Below are 20,532 nucleotides of genomic sequence, written 5' to 3'. Positions count from 1 at the left end.
GTATATTACGATAACTTTATAATAATTTGAAAATTGCATATTGTGCATACACACTCAACACTGTAAGTAGTGAGGTTGCAGACCTCATGGCTGTAGGACACTAGTAGGACAAGGCTTATAGTTGCGCATAATCTTTTTTAAGTTCGGGTAATAAAAAATTCACTGCAAAATATGACCTTTACCCACACATTTAATCTCACAGACATGTATGCACACACAGATAGAACACAGTCAAATATGCAAACATGAATCCTAATATAGTCTTTGTTTTATTACACACATGTGCATGCTTGTGTTTAGTGTACAAATAAAACTTTAATAAAACTCTTACATTGTATTTCAATGATGCAGTACTGCTGTTCCACATGATGCACCTTATTTTCGGGTGTTAGGTATTTACTGTACTGCAATATTTTTAAATGGCTTAGGAGAATACAATGTGCAACATCACCAAAAATTATGGAATCTTTATAGAAATACATTTAAACTGGGTCAGCTGCAGCACCATGATTAGTAGCAATAGAGCCAAAAGCTGACTCTGGACACTGAGATACTGTTCCCAATTCCATATTGGAAGTTTCCTTGAATAAATGTAGTCATGAATTTTTTTTCAAAGTCTGCTGTGTATGAGAAGGCTGAGATATTACACAGTGGCTATCGTTCTATATCATATTGAATTCTGCACTCCAAATTATATTACCTTTAAAATGTTGCTGACATTTTGCTGTTCCACTAGTCTGATCCATACAGATTTTATACCACAGTATTTTAAATTCATTCTGGCGCATATAGCAGTGTAAGCAGTACCTTGCATTTCTTCTTTCCTTGTTTTCTCCGAGAAGTGGGTTCTGTGGGGTATTCATTTAGGATTTTTCAAAACAATAGCAGCCAATATAGAGATACTACTAAAAGTTTACACCAGAGAGGACAGTTTACAAGAGTATGTATTGTATTTGAAACAGAACGATTGAGATTTGTGACATTGGTTTTGTGGAGTTCAGACTACTCTTCTACTCAACTACTGGTCCAGTATTCCAGAGCTCCTCTTTTTTGAAGGATCTTGACTCCAAGTCATTGAAAGTGAGTGTTGGTACCTTGGTTTTATATTGTATGGGAAGGCCAAGAGAAGGAGTCCAGGCTAGCTCTGATGTACTAGGGCTGAGCTGGGCTGCTGAGGAGATGATGCTGCAGCACGTGGAGGTACCTGCAATCGTCTAGTTTCACTCTGTAGGTCTGTTTCATTGCTGTCACCCAGCCAAGACATGCGGATCATTCACTGGTTGAGAAAAGTTTATTGCTCAAGGGTGCTGTCACATGTAGCTTAGCGTTGGACAAGAGTCTAGGTGATGCCTCTTTCGTATCTCTACTCCAGAATGCACCGCCTGCTTGGAAGAGTGTTACTTCAGCCAAAGGGGCTTGCGCCTTGACTACACTGAACTTGAAAGTGCTATTCCTTTCTTATCAGCGTTGCCTCTTTCATGCCATTCAGCTTGAAACAGCTGCTTTTCATCTCTGACCTGGGCTAATCTTAGAAGTTTATCATTTTGGCTGTAATGGAAGGATGTGGGTACCACAGAGAAGCACCAGTGGGCAGCTATCAAAAGCAGCAGCTTTTGAGTCAACATCATCTGTGCGGTTCACTGAGTGCCTGAAAGTAGATGTTGACCATTTCGTTATATCTCTTAAAAATCCGTTACTCCCATCTACATTTGGCTATGAAAAAGGCTTTTACATATAATTTTATCTAGTCAAAAATATTAGAATACTGTGTAATTCAACTTTATTTTTGTCTTTAATGTTTGGACCTAAATTAATACAGCATTACTTTTCATCCTGATATCAATCTTGTTCCTTTCATTCAGATCTAAATTCCTTTGTAGTATGATTTAATTCACTAAAATGAGGTAAAATAGAACCCTGGTCCAAGGGAGCATTAAACTAAAATATTTTTGGTGGCACATGTGAGAGCAGCAGCCTGCTGTATAAACTGTTTCCCTCTCCTCTTTTAGTTTCTCAGAGACTTTAAAACTTTTTTGACTCTCAAGAACTGGTATTATCAATATTTGTTCCCTTCACCTGTCCTGCCTTTCAGCCTTAAGGAAAATCAGTTCATCCATTATTAAATGAGATTATAGAGATTAAAAATACACTTTTCTAAAATCAAGTTCCTATGATTTTTTTTTAAGCAATCCTGAACTCAAACCATCTTGGTATTCCCTAACTGAGGATCAATGCTTTCTTTTGTGGCAAATTAGCTTTGATTTGACAGCTATTTTTGTTTCAAGATTGTATGCACACCAGCTTTTCTGCTGAGGCTTGGCTCTTAGGGACAGTTGCACATGCATGACTGGCTATGCATCAAATTCTGTAATCCAAAGGGATGCTCCAGGTCATGGTTATTTTTAAAAAAAGTAAAAAATATAAGAAAAGAAAAAAGTCTAGGCAAAGAGATGTTGAACCAGAATGTGGCCTTGCACCAAGAAAATGTTTATCAAGTCGAAAAACAAAGGAGTGTCTGCCCTTTCCCATTTCTACACTGTTTCTTTTCAATATTCTGCTTTTCTTCATCATGCATGCACAACTAAATTGATTGAACTGGTTAATAGTTTTAGAATGAAAATGACATAGAGGATATCTTATGCTGAGAGAAGGGGTTAACAGCTTAGTAAAACGTGCACAACCAGTGAAGTGAATTTGTGTACAACTTGAGAACTGTGTTATGGTAGGGAGAAGGTGCTTGAATAGAAAGAAAACAGAAAGGACAATACATTCCAACTTGGTGATCCAGCACCTCCAGCCACCTTCAGAAAGGTAGAGTCTGTGCTATTAGCACTGCCAGGTGCAGCTTGTTGATTTAAGGCTATAATCTTGTGCTAGTAGCTGGAGGCCACATTGATATTAGTAAGCAGGGCAGTGTAGTAGGAGAGGATCTGACGAGCAAAACAGCTGGTGCTGAGGACACGACATCCACACAGCACGTTTTGCAGAGGTTTACCTTGGACTAGGTCCACTCCAGTCTAGAGAACTATATGTTTGTTAATAGCTGGCATGCATTAGACGTATTTCTGGAGTTCGTCCGATTCCTCTCTTGTGAAGGGACTCCAGTTTGTGAGCTTGGGGACCTCTCTGCAGCACGGACCAAAGTGGGGTGATTCAGCCACTGACTTCAGAATGGTGGCCGTTAACTGAGCTAAAAAGTGAGTGTGAGTTTAGCTCTGGAGAAGGAACCCCTTTGTGATAATCCTTCATTAGACATCCTGCCAGGTGTCATGGCTGGCATCCTGGGTAAAAAAGTTAGTTTCATTTTACTTTTTGTATCATTTATAGCATAGAGGGAATAATCCTCTGTTCTCCCTTGCTTCCAAAAAAAGCATGTTAGTCATAGAGGTGTCTGTTCTACATATCCAGCACTGATAACGCTCCTGTGATAATGCTCTTCTCTGGTCTGATGGCTATTCCTCTTCCCCAAACACCTGCTTCATTTTTTTTCTTCTAGAGATATGGAGAAAGTAGACCTCAGCACAATGCCTTCCATCTTTTTCACTTATTTTGGTCTTTGTGAGGTCTGCAGTCTTGCTCTTCAGCTATGTCTCTGCCCTTCTGGTGCTGCTGACCTTCCTGGGGGGGTAAGACGGTGGTGAGGCTCAGTAGTAACTTGTTTCTCTGCTCCAGACCCGCTTTCCCCCATGTCTGGTCAAGCGGTCAGCCCCAGCGGCCAGTCCTAGAGTGCTGTATGGAAGGAAACCCCATCGCTCAGAAAGTGGGGTTGTATGTGTTCTTAGCATACTTTGAAAGCCAGTCTTACATCCCAAAATGCCTTCTTCTGAAGCTTCTTCCCCCCCGTAATTCTCTTTAATAAGAACAAAGATGAAAGACCTATTTAGAATCCCATGGTGTGATTCTACAGTGTAGAGCTCAGGTATAATAAATATAACTTTAGCTGCTCCTAGCCATAACTTTTTTCAAAAGAATGTAACCAATATGTCAGTAAAAATATTGTGGACTGCCGTGACTTCAAATTAGTGTTACTATACCTTGGTATGTCCCTTGATTGTAGAAAGGTACACACAGATCTAGATGGTAGTAAATTTGTGTACTATCAAATTCATTTGTGCAAATGTATGTGATCATGTAATTACAGTCTGCATTATTGCAATACAGCTGCGTAGGGAAGCAGGATTAAGATTGTGCTGTCAGCTTCAATTTGAACATCCCCTGGCATCTGAGCACATTGCAATGCAACATTAGCTTTTGGTGAGGATTTTGCTGCAACTGCTAGAATTAGGATCAATGCCTGCTTCTCTTTGGCAAGTCACTGCTATACTAAACCAAATTATGTGGACCTGGTGATTCTGATCAGTGCTTTGGTCACCCACCCACAGCACACAAAAAAAAGTGTTAGGAATGGAAGTAATGTCCATGGGGAACGTCGTTATCTAGTACAGAAAATGGCAGTGTAGCTCCTCAGCAGAAGTGGACAGTGAGAGTTGTTACCAAGTTCACAGTGCCAGAGCATCCTCTGGACCTGGCCACCACTAGTGCATCTTGCTGCAAGAAAAAATGAAGTCTCCCACAAGACAGTTAGCAAGGAGCGGTTCTCTCCTTGCCTTCATCATTACAGAACTGCCAGTTCTGGAAAAAAGGGACTGACCCAGCTTTTAGACCTCCTAGTAAGGAGGACAATGTCAGGATTTGATTCTTGCTTCTTTGTATGATGTATCATGAGGTAGTCATTCAATTCTGTTTAAGTTGAATGATTGTTTAAAAACATTTTAGTATCTACTGAAAGTGCTAGTTAATATGCGGAAACAATAAACAAAAATATTATTTACAAAGAGCATGTTAAAGCCATTTTAAAGCAAGGCTTTAATGAGATAATATTGGCATGTGAGAATTTTCTGGCTTGCATGTCTTTCTAATTGAGTATTCCACTTCTGTGACTTCTTTTTTAAAGTAAGGGTTATTGCAATTGCACAGCATTTGTAATTTGTTCTTATGAAACTGATACATTTACTCACTAGACCGTGACACATTTCTCTAGACCTGTTGATAGGATCTAAACTATACTTCTTCTATGTGCTTTGAATTCGCAAGCAAAAGTCAGCAGGATTGAAAGGGACAGCCATGAGCCCTTTACCATGAAATTTTGAAACAGTTCTAATAGTAGAGAAAAAGAGCTGGGAACCTGGATCAGACAGCTGTGTTACAATAGCATGTACAGCTTCTCATGTACACATTACCATCCAATTTTCATTCTCTCTGAAGAATATTATAAATTATTTTTTTTGCAAGCTTTTCATGTGCTTATGTCTTTCTCTTTTCCTTTATACAGCCATAGTTATACTTGGATTTTCGTCACTGTTTCACTTTATGAAAGATGCTATTTGACATGTCTAGCTAGTTTAGCTATGAAGAAACGAGGTAACAAGAATTTAGCAACCTAATATAGTCATTATATTAAAGTCAACAATGCTTGGGCAAAGCAGTGCTTTTGGTTTTTACCCATGTGCCTTACCTATGCAATGATGAGGCAAAGTGGCAATGACCAAAATTTTCAGAGGCAGAGAATGCTTACGGTCATTTTTACAAGTGTTCATGTAAACTTCTCATTAATATATCCATGACTGTCATTATATACAGCCATTTGAGGAAAAGAGAAATCACTATTGAAAAAATGATGCTGTGTATTTAGAGTCTTACCATCATTTATGAAACTTATTCATGAAACTTAAACTTTTACTTTTTCATAAAATAATTACTAGTGTTCCCAGGTTTCTGGCATAACTGACTTGGTAAAACGTCATGCATGTATAGCCTTTCTATTTGAAAAGCAATCTAGGAAAGATAATGTTTGATTGATTATACATAAGTAAACCTACTATTTCAGACAACATAGCTGAACATATTTTCTTCAAAAATATTAAAATGCATGGTTCTTCTAAAACAAAGATAGGCCAAAACATCAGTAATTATAAGTCTTTATGCAGGTTCACAGCAGTACAGCGGTTCTCTTTCATTTGATAATTACCTTGTTAAGCTAGTGTCCAGCTAGCTCTGTATCTAGAAAAAAAAAAAAAAATCTTCTCATTAATTCATGGCAGAGATCCAGCACTCTTCATCAAAGTATTGGTCTGGAAATTTAACTGAGTTTTAGATATTTTGGACTATAGTAAGCAGCTTCCTCTCAGATTCCCCCTGGATCATTTGCCACTGTCTTTTTCCCATTCTTATCTCTACTATGATACTTCAAATTATGCCATACTTAGTCGCCTGTGTTTGGATGAGTCCTGCCCAGCTCTACATAAATGGCAAGAACTCCATGTCTCAGTACAAACCAAAGAGTATGTGATTATTTTTTAAATCTTGTTCATTCTCCTTCTTTGCTGAAACTAAAGAAAGAACAATATATACCACCTTTTAAACTCATCACATGTTTTTTTCAGACTAGAGAGAGATGTCGTTCACATCGCAGGCAGAAAACATAAGAATCCTTCAACAAAACATGTAAAACGTTTCCTTGGATGATGTGAGAATGGCTACAAATCCTCAAAGGGAACTGAGACTTGTTTGGTGGGATTGCTGAGTGCGGTTGACAGATCCGTGGAAACCTTTCTTAAAAGTTACACTTTCTTCTTTTTCTTCCTCCAGAAGAACTCTAACTTCCTGTTTCACATCTCAGATCCCTTGTGCTCACTGAGCAACAATCAGGTTTATCCTGTTGCTGAACTAACTTAAATATAGACATCTACAAAGACAGCAATAATGAATCTCAGCTAATATCCTGTTTATTCTTACAGAGCTTTTGTATAGATTCCTTTGCTGTCACAGAAGATGCTTTTATGATTTCTGTAATGTATTTCTCTTTCAAAACAGCAGAGAAGCTTTCATCTGTCTGCCGTCATTACTATTTACAATTGCAGTGGCACTAAAGATCATCTTCCTCAAGTTTCCAATCCGCAGTATTTTCTCAGGCGCTTCAAAACTGCCAGAAGTTATTTCAGGGATAATACATTTAATATAGACTATTAAATCTGATGCCTTGAATTCCTCAAGACATGTCAGGAGTGACTCGAGCTTTTATTTGTTTTCCCTCAGACCACATGAGAGCATCCTTTTGTTTGAAATCAACCTAATTTTACACGTTGCCGAAAGTGCAATGAAAATTAGTTCAGGATGGCTGGAAGGTTATAAGATGCTTTGCTAAAGGTGTATCTCATCAGAGCCCTCCACCCAGTATTCTAGACATGCTGCAGAGTAGGGAAGTCCAATTTTCTACTTAAAGGGGGGGAAAAAACCAACGGCACAGAGGGGTGGGTAGCGGTGTTTCAAAGTCCTTTGCTTTTACTTAACATGACATCTTAAGTAGTTATTCTTTTTTGACTTTGTAAGGCAGTTGCGTGCCCAGTTCCCTCATACGCTTTCACATCCTGACCTTGTGCATAATCTGAGAAGATGAAAGTGGGAGAGGGCAGGAAGGGGCTCTGGCCTGGTGGATCCCCCTGTGAAGGACTCGTTAGCCTTACCAGCTCCGAAGCTGTCAGTGCAGAGTACCACGCTACATGACATCCAGAAGTGCCTCTGCAACCTCTGGGATGGCTGTAATTCCCATGTGGATGGAAGCTGAATCAGCTCTAGCAACTGCTCCCTGCCTCTTGGTAGGAAGAGCCAGATGAGTTCAGGAACATTTATTGGCATGCGTTGAGCCTGCCTTCCCCTCACCATGCACTTCTAGTTCCAAGGATCCCTGAAATGCCTTGGAAATACCGCTTTACTGATTCATCCCACCCAACTGAGCCAACCTGTTAAAAGGTATCTGTATTTATATGGTTTTGGGGTTTGGGGTTTGTTTCCTAATTTTGGTCAAAGTAAGAAAAGAGCCTTCCTTCCCTGTTCAAATAGCAATGCATTGCTATGCAGAATTTACTGAAGACCACCTGCCTTTCGTTCGAAGATTGGTTAGGCTGTGCTATTTGTTTTCAGTTTATTGGGACACAGGTGTTCATCAGCGCTATGTCTCCGTAGGCAGGTGCGTGTCTTTTGGAGTTACAAGGATGCTACCTGCAAGTGTCATGGTCTACAAATTTGACACAGTTGGGCACAATTTTCCTATTCTTGTTTCTGCATTATTTGGAACCTCCAAGCTCCTTATTTCCTGCCACTTCATCTCCTCCTCTCCAGTGCATGAAAAGAGTTAGTGGGGGCCCTACCACAGGCGGAAATTCTTCTGGCTGGAGATAGAAGGTCCCTGCTGGGGCTGGCCAGGGAAAAAGGAACTGAGACCTTGAGGGGCATTTGTTACAGGGAGAATGAAGGCTTGTAAGAGTTTGTAATGTCTGCTACTGGGGTGAACGCTGGAGAAGGAGGTAGGAGAAGAACAGATCCCAAATACCTATTTTTGTGTGTTCGTTTCTAAGACGTACTTGAGGCTCAGTATTTGGCTTATAGCAGACATGCAGGGAAACCTAGCCCCTGAAAAACACAGTGATCCTCCCCAGAGTGCTGTGAGATTTTTTTTCCAAGTAAACATCAAGATGGATTTTTTTCTTAATACCATTTTCTCAGGTCTTATCTCCTGTGAAAGGCAACAGAGTGAGCTGGGTAAGTAGTATTCTTAAAACTCTGAAAATGTCCAAGAGGAATTGTCTTGCTATAGTTATACATGCTAGGAAGAAAACACAAATCCTCTGAGTTATAATTCCTGAACTTTCACTATAAAGTAAGATTTATCTCTTTAGACCACCCTTCCTAAAGCTTTGGACAAGATGCTGCCTAGTTAGAAAATGATTTCTGTGGTTAACTACTTTTTTTTTACTATTATGTATTTCACTTATTTTTCTGGTTTTGCCACCATAGCCACATTTTGCATCTTTTTGGAGAGAAGGCACTGAAATAGCATGGGAACCGCTGTTTTCTCAGGATCCGAAAAATTGCCAAATACCATGCTAAGTTACTTATCCTTCTAAGAGGTCCAATCTGATTTAAAGATCAGAGTCAATGAGGTCTAGCTATGCAACCAAAAGTTTGAAAGCATGCATGATCTGAACCGGACCTCTTGTGAATTGTATCTCACCATAAAACACAAAGCAGGTATTTTTCTTTTGCTGTAAGTATTGCTTGACGTTTAAGAATTCACAGAACTTGCACAGAAAAAAAGTCTCTCTTCCGCATTGGCATCATTAATTCTGCATTTTCTGCAGCAAAATACAAATTAATTTTATGTAGCACACAGCTAAAAATCAAAGGTAATAAAACCTTGCAGGTTACTTCTAATCTTCTATGGTGTGTCTGACTGCATCACATTATCAATGGAGAAAAGACAGTTTCCACTTCAGCACACAGTCTTTTTCAGCTTTTTATGGTAAAACCACTTGGTTTTATGTGGAAAATTAACATGATTTCATTTATTTTGTCTCTGCCAGTTTTATCATCCTGGAGGTGAAAAATTCTGAACCCAGTGATTCCTGTCCAGTAGCCATTTTGAGAATTTGTGTTTCTATGTACTTTTTTAGTGAGTTTTTCTTCTTTAATTCATAACGAAAAGCTACTGTAGATAATGCTGTGCAAATGATGTATGTGCTAAATAAAGCTGTTGCCTTCTGCTGTATTTGTGACTGAAGTTACCCCTCAACATCTAGAGAAGGTCTAAGGGATTCAGCTAGCAAAGGATCAAAGTCTTGTCTACTCAGGTTGTGAAATTAAATTCAGGTAAGATTTGTTCTGTTGGACAAGCTCAGATGCCAACCTATCCTAAACACTGCCACACAGGGGAGATGGGTATCTGACTGCATAGGTACTGGGATCTCCCAGGCTCATCAGAGCGTTATCTTCTGCACAAATCAACTGTAAAGACTTTCTAGTTGACCCTCTTGGAAATGGAAGTCCATCTACATCTTAGATGGAATTAGATGATGTGATTTTTGGTCATCAAATTTGCAATATAGTGTTTGTCTTTACTTGCAAGGGCAGCCCTGCTTCGTTCTGTTTCTTGTATCTACAATTCCTTATTACCGAGGCAGTGCTTTAGTGTTAGGCTGTGAGGATGATGAACATGGACAACGGGTTTCAACAACAGGGTGCTAGAATATGTTCTAGGGCATATATTTAATGGCTTAAAAAATTGCCCTCATTTTCAAAATTCCGAAACACCTAATTTTCCACAGTCAGTGAAAGTCATTTGCATGGTTGAGGGGAGGTTTGCCAGGGGCACACAGAGGAGATACATGCCGTGTGCATATGACAAGCCAGCGTGAGGTTAGGTGGCTGATACCACTAATGCAGTTGAAAATGCAGACCTGAATATCAAGGCACATTCTAAGAGCAAATCTGTACCACAGAAAAAACTCGTCATGCAAATAGCCAGCATTTTCACTCATTAAGATTTTAGCATCCAGGATACCTTTGGTCTGTATTTCTACGTTTCTTATAGGTGAGAAAGCCTCTTAGACGCGGAAGAGAAATGCTGGTGTCTCTCTCCGTTATTAAATGTCTGACAGAAAAGGGCAACGCGTGTTCAATCACATGACAGTCGTGCATTGGATTTGTGAGGCTAAACGGTTAGCGATTCATACCCGTCTCATTTGGGATCGGAGAGGTAACCTGGTAGGTCCTTGTGAAAGACTGAGCCTCTTCCATACCTTCTTCATACTTCTTCCATACTTTTCCATTCACACCTTTTTGGGTAGTAGTGACACTCTGTGTAGACTGCATCATCTTGTCTGTGTCTGGCATTTGTCTTGTAACTGTTAGGTATCCATATAAATACATAGCTAAGGAAATATAATTGCATGAATTATACAATAATTTTATTAGCTGACGCAAAAGTCAACTTATACACTTTTTTCCCCTAGAGAAATGCCATGACATTTGTGTAGATGTGAATTAAAAATGCCATATAGATAGGGCCTGGACTTCTGAACTCTGTTGAAAATGGAATATGTATAGCTGTCAAAAACAGTCACAAAAAACGAGGCAGTGAGGAGGCAGATCTGTCATTCAGACTGATTGGGCTTACATACATTCACCACTCTCTGTATCTTGCACTATGCAGTATTTGATCATCCAGACGGCTTTTATCAGCTGTTCAACTGACAGAAGTCCATTGAAAATTGCCCTGACGGTGTGTGAATTACCTTGCTATGATTCCGCAGGCACCTGAGGGCAGCTGTTAAAGGCTGAATCCGATTCACCTCTGCGCTTATGTCAGACTAAGTAGGTGTTACTTCTGGTTTTATTTGTTTTATCTGATTATTCATTTAACAGAAATTGCCAAATAAAAAACCCTGACAACTTCTTTTAGCTAAAGAGAGGAGAATTTGCTGGAATGCAGTGTTTGCTACTTCCCTAATGTCAGTTTCGTTTCCGTTCCTTTAAAATACATATCCATGTTCAATTAAGTTTGGTTTCCTCAAACAGCTAGTTGTCTGTGCTGCTTCTGAAGCAAGCCAGGCTTGAGTGTTTGCCTTATGTATTCTAATGTCCAAAAAAAAAGACAAAAAGGATGAGAGAAAATTGAAATGGAAAGACCTTATTTACAGGAGGAAGTCCTACAGATGTGAACGGCTTCAATGAATTGAGTAGATTTTATTTTGATATTTCATAATCCCCAAACTTCTGTTGCTGCTTCTGAAGTGCTCTTCCTGCTGTTTAGCAGTACTTAAAAATTCACAAAGAGCAAAGGCTTTTTGCATTAGTAGATTCATCATCTCCATTTCCTTGTCCTTTCCTCTTTTCAAGATCAGGCAGTGCTTCACAGGGAGCATGCTGGTAGCTCACCCTGCTCCCTGCTACGTAAACTGCCGACTGCCTTCATGTAAAAGGCGAGGCTCTTAATACCTTAAATTGATAGAAACTAAGTAGCGTAAGGCATGCGGTGTGTTACACAAGTTAAAAATCACACACGACATGAAATGTACGTGGTGTTTGATGCAGAACCACAGCTATGGATGCAAGACTCGCTGCGCTCAAGCCCCCGTTGAAGCCCACCTTACTCCATTCTGTCACAGTTAGAAATTTGTGTGTGACGCTGAGTGCTGCAGTTCTGCTCCTTACTCTGTGCATGGGAGTGGACGTGTATATTTTCAAGAGTCTAAAACCATAACTCATGTCTGCAGTTTTATTTATAAAGCAAAGTCTTGGAATGGACAATGTTTTAATATGCACAGAGTGAAGAGGGGCTTTTAAACCTCTCGGCACTGCTTAAGTTGTAAGTCAAATTTTCTAGTCTTTGGCTCAAGTCTGTGACAAATCAGGTTGAAATCAGGGAATGCAATGACTGATAATTTAATATTTTGAGAGGAATTTCAACCTAGGGGGGAATTTTCCCATTTAAAAGACTCAGTTCTAGGAGGTGGGACCTGAATCTGATATCACGTTGGTTTGCCAGTGCTGTCAGTCATTGGCTTGGGGCAATGATTTGGGGCAATAAAGCCTAGATTTACACCTTGTGAAATGGGCATTAGTCCTTTCATGCCTGAATCTAAGCTTGATTTTCTAGAGCGGATTTAGACATATCATTTGGATATGTCTAAATTAGATAATAAAAATTGCTTTGTTTTCCTGGCACAGTTGGCAAGGAACTGGAACTGGCGAACATCTCAGCCGGTACTTTGAGTCACAGACAAATCCCACTGCCTGCTAGGAGAGTCAGGAGTAAGTTTAGCATCTGTGACTACTTCTTCTGTGTTACACATGGGGTTCTGGTTTATCTACGAAGAAATGGCAAAAGCATCCACATACTATCAAACCAGCTACTATAGTTCATTTTGTGAGGTCTCTGAAATAGATTGTGTGAGTGCAAATATTTGTCAGAACTGGTCTTGGCTATTCACTGATTTTAAACAATGGGACAACTGTCTTACTACTTCCCCAGGTGCTAAAAATCAATGATAATGCCAGACTACTTCATTCATTGTTATTTTAGAAAATCTCTAATCAAAACAAGCGTAAGTGCTGATGTGTGCTCAGTGGTGGAGTTTTGTGTGTTCCTTGGAAAGATGATGTTCCCTGGAGAGAGAGGAAAGGATTAGAAATGATAACCACTTTTTAAATACATCAGCTTGCTCATGTGTGTGGTGTTTTTTATCAGCTTTACAGCAAAAGCTTCATTTGATTTGTGCAGGGATGTGGATAATAAGGAGAGAGGCCAGTGAGCTGATTTTTATAGTCTGTTTGTAGCTTAAACAAAGATCTGGGATTTTGCGGATAAAGACCAACTGAAATACAGCAGATTATGCAGCTTTGGGTTTTTTTTTTTTCGAAGATTTGTTAATTTTCCACACACAGTCTGATTTTCGTGTGTCCACGCCACATGAAAACAGTGAGTTTTAGAACAGAATTTATGTCAGGACTTCATCAAATCCTGCTCCTTGACCACGGCTGATTCTTGCGTTCAGGAACATGCCATGCTTAGGCACTGCTGCATTTGTGATAAACGGGGTTTGAGCTTAGGCCACCATGATATTAGCAGGCACAGTTCTCACTGCTAAAATGCCACTGTTCTGGATAAAATTCTTGAAATCAAACAAGAGGTGGAGCAAGCTGCTCTCTTCACTGGAGGGTGAATATGAGTCAGTGGCAGGGCTCCAGTTTTTCTGTGACACAGTTAGAAAGCTTGATGAGAACTGTACTGCCTTGTCTCCTGTACAGGAGTGGAATGCACAGCCCTGCCAACAGATTTCTCAGTGCAGGCAGAAGTCGTATTTTTCCTTTTTAAATTTAATTTCTTATGAGCATTGTATACTTTATGCTTAAGTTAGGATCCCTTGAATGCAAAGTGGCTTCTGGATGCTGAGAGTGAGAATTGCTGTTAAAGTCCAGCACTGTGGCTCCTTCACAGAGGCCGCGTTTCACAGCTTGCTTTCTAGCAAAGCTGAACAAGATGCCTTCACAACAAAGCTGGGACCTCCTGCATTGGACATTAGCTGGAAGTGCAAAGAACCAGATAAATAAAAAGCATCACCGAGTTGCTCTGTGTGAAAGTATCTGTGTTATTTTTAAATGCATAGCTGAAAGATAGGCGAATGCAAGGCGGAGTGGCAGGACAACACATCATTTTAGCAGTGCTGCTCATTTTCTTATTCTGATGAAGTTTTTTTGTCCAGTGATGGAACAAATGGATGTTTTTAAAAATAATTTTTAGCCTGATCTAGAATTTAGTTTCTTTCAGTACCTGAGATAGAGATGTTGGCCACATTTATTTTTAAATTCCAAAGGAAACAAATATAGGAATAAAATCATGTTTCCCTGCAGCACTTGGAAAGCAGCTAATATTTCATCCACCGGGTACATGACCACCTGGAAATTCAGTTGACTAAAAATTGACTAAACAAAGCTGAATCTGCAGGGAATATTGCATTGCAGAGAAAGCTGCAAGGAGGAACTCAGCAGCGTTCTTGCAGGCAGTGTGATACGGTGGCAGAGCTGTGGCACAGGCTGGGGGGAGCACGAGAAGACATGGGTCTCGACTCTTGTGAAAAAGTAAAGCAATGCTTTTGACTTATGTGTTTTAATTTTTCTGAGACATGACTTATATACTTTACATTTTCAATTAGACATCCTTTTTTATCTTCCCTGTAAGCAGGAAATAGCAAATTTCAAGAGGTGATTCAGGCAAAATTAAGCATTCTTGAATAAACTAGAGCTACTTGTAGGAAGATTGAACCAGCTGTCAGTGACTTAGAACGGCTAAGGGATGGGAGCTGATCTTGCTCTTAATAGCTAGACTGTCCCTCATTTTAGAAGACTCCTAGATATTTTCAGCTTATGTTTGTAAATTTGCCATCTTTGCTGCAGTCTTGTCATATCTCATGTACCACTGACATCCTGATGAGAGATTTCTGAGGACAGCTCAGCCTGAGTGATCAATTACTGCATATTCAATCTGTAAAGCACTTCGGGTTCTTAGTGAGGTTAAAATGCTGTCTGAGTTTTCCTGTACTAAGGGTCAGACTCTGATGCTAGTCCTTACATTAGCTAGTACCTAATCCTGTATCAACTTCAGTGGGGATGTGTGTTGAATGCACTATTATTACGCAGGAGTCGAAGTAGCTGATGTAATCCTCAAAAGAATACACATCAGTATATAATAGATATAGTTTAAAAAACAATGCCTTTTCTAAAACCTTCAGCTATACATGAAGAGAAAAATCTCAAAAATAATATTCAGAGATTTCTCAAAAACAATTATTAAGACCTCCACTTCCAAATCATCAATAAATGTGTTGTATTTTGTGGTGTGATTTTGAATGGTACCAGGCTGTGATACGTTTAGATCATATTCAGTTCTCATGCAAGTGCCTGGCCACAAAACAGTTTTGAACAACCTGCTTTTTATTTTGCTGATTTTGAAAGGACTGAAGTAGTGGGACTGCTGTTGTGGGACTGCCAGCCAACTGCCATTCTCAATTGTATCTGGCCTTCTTCAGCTTCAGTAGGATAAAGTCACAAAGTCCCTTTAAAAGCCTTTTTTGCTCTGCAGGAAATGTCATGTTTAAGGTATAGTAGTGCATCTCTCATGAAATGTGCAGTTATGGGGCAAAACATTGCTAAGGGAGGTAAATCTGGTCTCTGGGAAGCAGATGAAACAGAAACCAAGCCAAGAGTCTCCGATACAAAATGAAAGAATTAGCATCAAAAGAATAATTGTGATTGTATGAGACAGACCCTGTGTTGCTCTGACTTTCATACAGCTGGGCATTGAAATTCAGGGTCAGGTTGTGCTGGACTCATTATGACATATTGTGAGGACTTGGTGCAAAGGGAAAAGCCTCCAGTGTGACGGGCTCCATCAGGCCAGGATGCAGGGAGAGGACTTGGTATGGGCTACATTCACAGCAGAGGACCTGAAGCAGAGGCATGTTGCACAGGTTGGTGTTTTCATTCCAGTTTGGGATGAACACTGGCCAGTGCTGGCTTTTAAACTGCCCCCACCACGCAGGGTGAGGAACCCCCTGCTCCATGCAATGACATCCTCCCCGTGACACAAAGTCTTTAGGTCACCACCAAGGGGAACTAATTACCGGAGATTTAGAGACTTGCTGCTATCCAGAAGGTTCCCACACAACTATGTTCTGGTTTTTTAAGAAGTGGGTTATCTTGGCTTAGCTCAGCATGTGGACTTCATTAGTGGCCTTTGAAGGTACCTGCGCACTTGCTCCTGGCAGTGGAATTGGCGCTCTGCTTTTCCAGCCCTTGCCTTTTCGCAGGACAGAAGCAGAGAATGCCCCGAAGTTGGGGAGTGGTGGCAATCCTCAATCCACTGCATTCCCCAGGTTCTACTTCCAGGAGTGCCAGTGAGCAGGAAATAATTTCTATGTCTTACTGTCTTGTTCCGTGCATTCCATTGATCCGCTCAGCACTTCAGAAATGGTAGAAACATGACCCTTCCCATGAATTTTTAACATAAGGGCCCTTATCTTGCAAACTCGTCTGCCTCTGCACACCCTAGAGGGCTAAAGTCAGAGCAGCTGGATAGGTTAGCAGGGTTTGTTAGCAAAGATCACCCTGAATCTGGCAGGACTGAAGCCTAAATACTTTCTGATTTGTTTACAAGTGTCCAACAATTTTAGGATTTTTCTGGTTTAAATGTATTAAGCAGAATCAAATTTTTAACCTGTGCTTTAAATTACCTTTCTGACCATACAGCAGTAATTTCAACCTGTCTTTCTTAGCCTATAAAGTTAATTTTTAATGCTTCAGTTTACAATTTGGAATAAGATTTTATGACGTTCTATTACTGTACATCAATTTGACAAGATTCCACTATTAAAGTTAGATGTTTTAACACACATTTATAGTTGGAAACAATCTCTATTATTGTGAGATTGTTTAGCAATAAATACAAGCTGAAATAAGTAAATTTTATCTGTTGTGTAAATAGTCCGTCATTGTTAAATAGAATTTCTGTTATACACATATTATTTACTATTATTTGAATTAAAAAGAACAATTTATTTACATTACAAACTGTAAATTTAATTTACTGTTAAACAGTTAAATTACAGCATTTGCGAAGCTAAGCTGCCAGTAATTTGACCATAAATGTATGCGATTTTTTCCCTGAATGCTTTACACAAAACACGAAAATGCATACAAGAATCCAGAGAGGGAGTGCAATTCAAGCTCTCCTAATTTTTATCTGAAAATCTATCCATTTTCAGCAATAGAAAGTAAGATGCAATGATGTATTCAGAGCAATAGAAGAAGGGATTCTAATGGCTTTCGGTGTCTAACACCCTTCTTAATGCTTCTAGGTTTTGATCCCTTAAGATATCATCTTGAAAATCATTGCGAAGAAAAGCTACTATAATGTATGTGACACAATGCATCTGGTATCTGCTTTCATGCATTTTTTTAAAAAACGGCCCTTTTTTCAAGAGCTTTAAACTCATAGGTGTTTTTGAACTTGTTTCCACAGCCAACACATACTACTGACAACAGTTTTCACATAATTCACCACGGTCTGGGTCCTACAAGGCGTTTGCTGCTCTGGTGCTATCTCCAAGGGTTACCCCAGCCCGGCTCCCTCCTGACTCAGCGCAGCGCTAGCGAAGGGCTCACATCTGGCTGCGGGGTTTGGGGAGGGAGCGGCCTTGTGGACTGCAAAATAAAAGACCCACCAGAGACACGGCACCAACAGCGTGTCAGCCCTGAAAATGGAGATGGTCTGAGGCTCCGTTTTGAGTCTTGGTCTGAGCCTGACTTACGAACTGGAGGCCTTCAGTTCAAAGTCTTGCTGGCACACGCTTCTGGATGGTAGAAGGTGCTGACCTGTGTATCTTCTGCCACGTAAACTTTAGCCCTGGTGGCATACGGAAAGGAAACATATGGTAAGACCAGCCAGTCCACTGGCAGGACTAGTCAGGTGACAATCTCAGGTTTTGAAGGGTCAGTAAGAACCTGTAAGTTATTAGTGGGACGTTGCTCTTGGGTGTTTTCTTCATCCGTTTTCTGCTACCATGGAATGTACAGAACATGCGCGGATCATCTGCCACTTCGGCACTTAATTTAAGCAGAGACCTTAAAAGACGCCGATAGCTATCAGTTAATTTGGCAGAGACTATACAGATCTACTTTAAGTGATCAGTTTGTCCCTTCTCAAGCCTAGGCACTTAAAATTTGCATTTAATTGTCTTGGCTGTGCATTCCGGAGCTGGCTTTAGTTTTCCTGCTGCTGCTTGGACCCTTGTGTTTAATTCTGTCCCTGTCTACACAAGGACTGTGTCTCCTCTTCTATAGCTGTACTGGCATGCTCGCTCTTCATCTTGTTTGGAAGAGGAATGAGTCACGATTTCTCTTACATAGAGCTGGCCAAACAAGAAAAGATTTTAAAATCTGATAATAGAGAACAAAGAGAATTTTAACATCATCAATAAATGAAAAGCTGAATTGCTTGTGCAAGTGCAGTTGGAACGATTACAGTTTCACCATGTTTCCTCTACTTCAACTACTCACTCACTCCATCCAAACTCTCCAGTGAAAATCTCATCCTGGCTTTCCATTTCCTTTAAGGTCTGTGTCTGTACCCATCACCTCTTACACTGCTGCACACTTGACAAACCAGAACAGCGTATGTCTTTTCTGTGCTGTCATGTGCAAGAAACAAATTAAAGTGTTTTGTGAATCTCACCGCTAGTTTCATTTTTACGTGAGGTGGTACAATGTGTTTGCACAAACTGTGCTGACAGGATGGAAAACGTATACTTTCCTAGAACAACTGTAGCCTTATCGAACAGTAGTTGGATCTGGTTTTGTGTTAGATCTCCTGAAGAGAGGTTCAGTCAGTGGTAAACACACTGCATGTGCTCATCACATCTCTTTTGAGAAAACTTCCATTCCGAGCAGAATGTTATTAGAGAGGCACCCACTTTGTCGGGCGGTCATCAGCTTGGCTCTGCTGTATGTTCCTCGTGGCACCACCGCCCCATCCTCTAGCTGCCTCTGGTTTATTTGTAGTTGGCGGAGTCACAAGGATGGCCTTTGTGGGTACTGGCACAGGCAGCTGGCACGAACCAGTTGTTCAGGATGAGCAAACCCCTTTCTAAAGTCTGTGAAAAAACATTGCCTGGAGCACTAAGAGGTCGAGTGTATCTTTTTTAACATCAGGAAAGCCTTTCGTTGGAGTGATGCAAGCAAATTTGCTCGATGCTTCTTTTTCTCTTGTCCTGTGTTACTGAGCTCCTTGCCTCACAGCAGCGTGCCACCGGTGCGTCTGTAAAAGGTCAGTATATAATGATGTAGCAGTTTGTACCTGACGACATTTTTCACACCGGATTTTTTCTGCTAAACATTTCTGAAAATATCACACAGTTTTTAAGCACTTCTGAGCTGAATTTGAACAAGCTGCTGTTAGGAATTTGCCATCCCACTGCTCACCCATCCCTAACCTTGAAATGTTTAAAAATAAATAAATAAACGGATTAGAGTAAAATAATATAGTAACCCACTGAATTTATTTAGTCTAATTTATGCTAATCATGGCATATTGGTGCTCTGGCAGATAAAATAAAGCTGGTGGAGAAGATTGTGTCGAGGAAGCTATGACAATTAACCCTAGAAATTATCACTCTGAAAGTGGGTTCAGCTTTGCCATAGAAAAGAACCAGTCCAGCAAATTCTGTTAACTGTCAGTAATAAGATAGGTTTATTAATTTTAAGGGGGGGGTAAATTTACTTTTCTATTTATATATCTATACACACGCAGATGTACACATGTATTCCTGTTAGATATTAGAAGTTAAAATATTTGAAAAGATGAAAATACAACTTAATCCAGGAGTAAATTTGGGTTATTTTATATAGGCTTTTAATTATTTCTAGCTTATAATTCCATTTTTTTCAGGTTATATACAATACCATTTTAGGAATAACTGTACATAATATGTAATTTAATATTATCTTAGGCTTTCGGTAACGTCAGAAGTAATGAACATGATCAAGCAGAAAAGGTTGTATTCATCTTTACTGCTGTTTGATCAGAGAAGGTTAGATAGACTGCATCAGGTTGCATCTGTTATAATTGTGCCTTGGCTTTGACTGCCAGAGGAAGCATACAGCCCACAAAAATAAATAAAGTTATTATCATAAACAAACAACTATCTCAGGGCTTCTCATGTGCTCTAGTTCCTGTGTGCGCTGATTTGCTTTTAGATGCAAATTAACTCCTTTGGTTTCTGACTGACAAATTTGTGTAGTACTCAATGGAAACAGAATTTTAGCTGTAAGTTTTTTCCACACAAAATGAAGGAGTGAAGCTGGGGGCGAGGGGGGAGAATAAATGCTCCCTTCTTCACCTTAGACCACATTGCATAAGATAAATGTCACACAGGATTTAAGTGCGAGCAGTCTTTGAAAAGGCAAGATATTTTTACTGTTTGCTAGGTTGGGGCTAGGATTTTTGTTGTTTTGATTTGCTTTTTAAAGAGTAGAACCACAGGCTTAAAGGTGATGGCAAGGATTTTCCAAATAAGATGCCTCAATTAGATTTAAATTTTATTTTGGACATAAGTAGGTGGCCTGATTTTCAGTATTGTGGAG

At 39.9% G+C, this 20,532-nt stretch overlaps 1 protein-coding gene across 16 annotated transcripts in view; it reads left to right on the top strand.

Annotated features, from left to right (window-relative positions):
* The window catches only part of LDB2 (LIM domain binding 2), a 220,578-nt gene that overhangs the window by 87,891 nt on the left and 112,155 nt on the right, over positions 1-20,532 (top strand). For 9 of the 16 annotated variants that reach the window (XM_040596303.1, XM_040596129.1, XM_040596385.1 and 6 more), the window contains one exon: positions 12,565-12,648. The exons of the other annotated variants lie outside the window; for them this stretch is intronic. In XM_040596303.1, coding sequence (XP_040452237.1) covers positions 12,565-12,648 — 84 coding nt within the window. The remainder of the gene's footprint in view (positions 1-12,564; positions 12,649-20,532) is intronic. 16 annotated transcript variants of the gene reach the window in all.

Source organism: Falco naumanni, chromosome 1, assembly GCF_017639655.2.
Source record: "Falco naumanni isolate bFalNau1 chromosome 1, bFalNau1.pat, whole genome shotgun sequence".
Classification (NCBI taxonomy): Eukaryota; Metazoa; Chordata; class Aves; order Falconiformes; family Falconidae; genus Falco; species Falco naumanni.
Note: the sequence above shows the minus strand (reverse complement) of the source record. Positions and strands in the feature narration are given on the sequence as shown.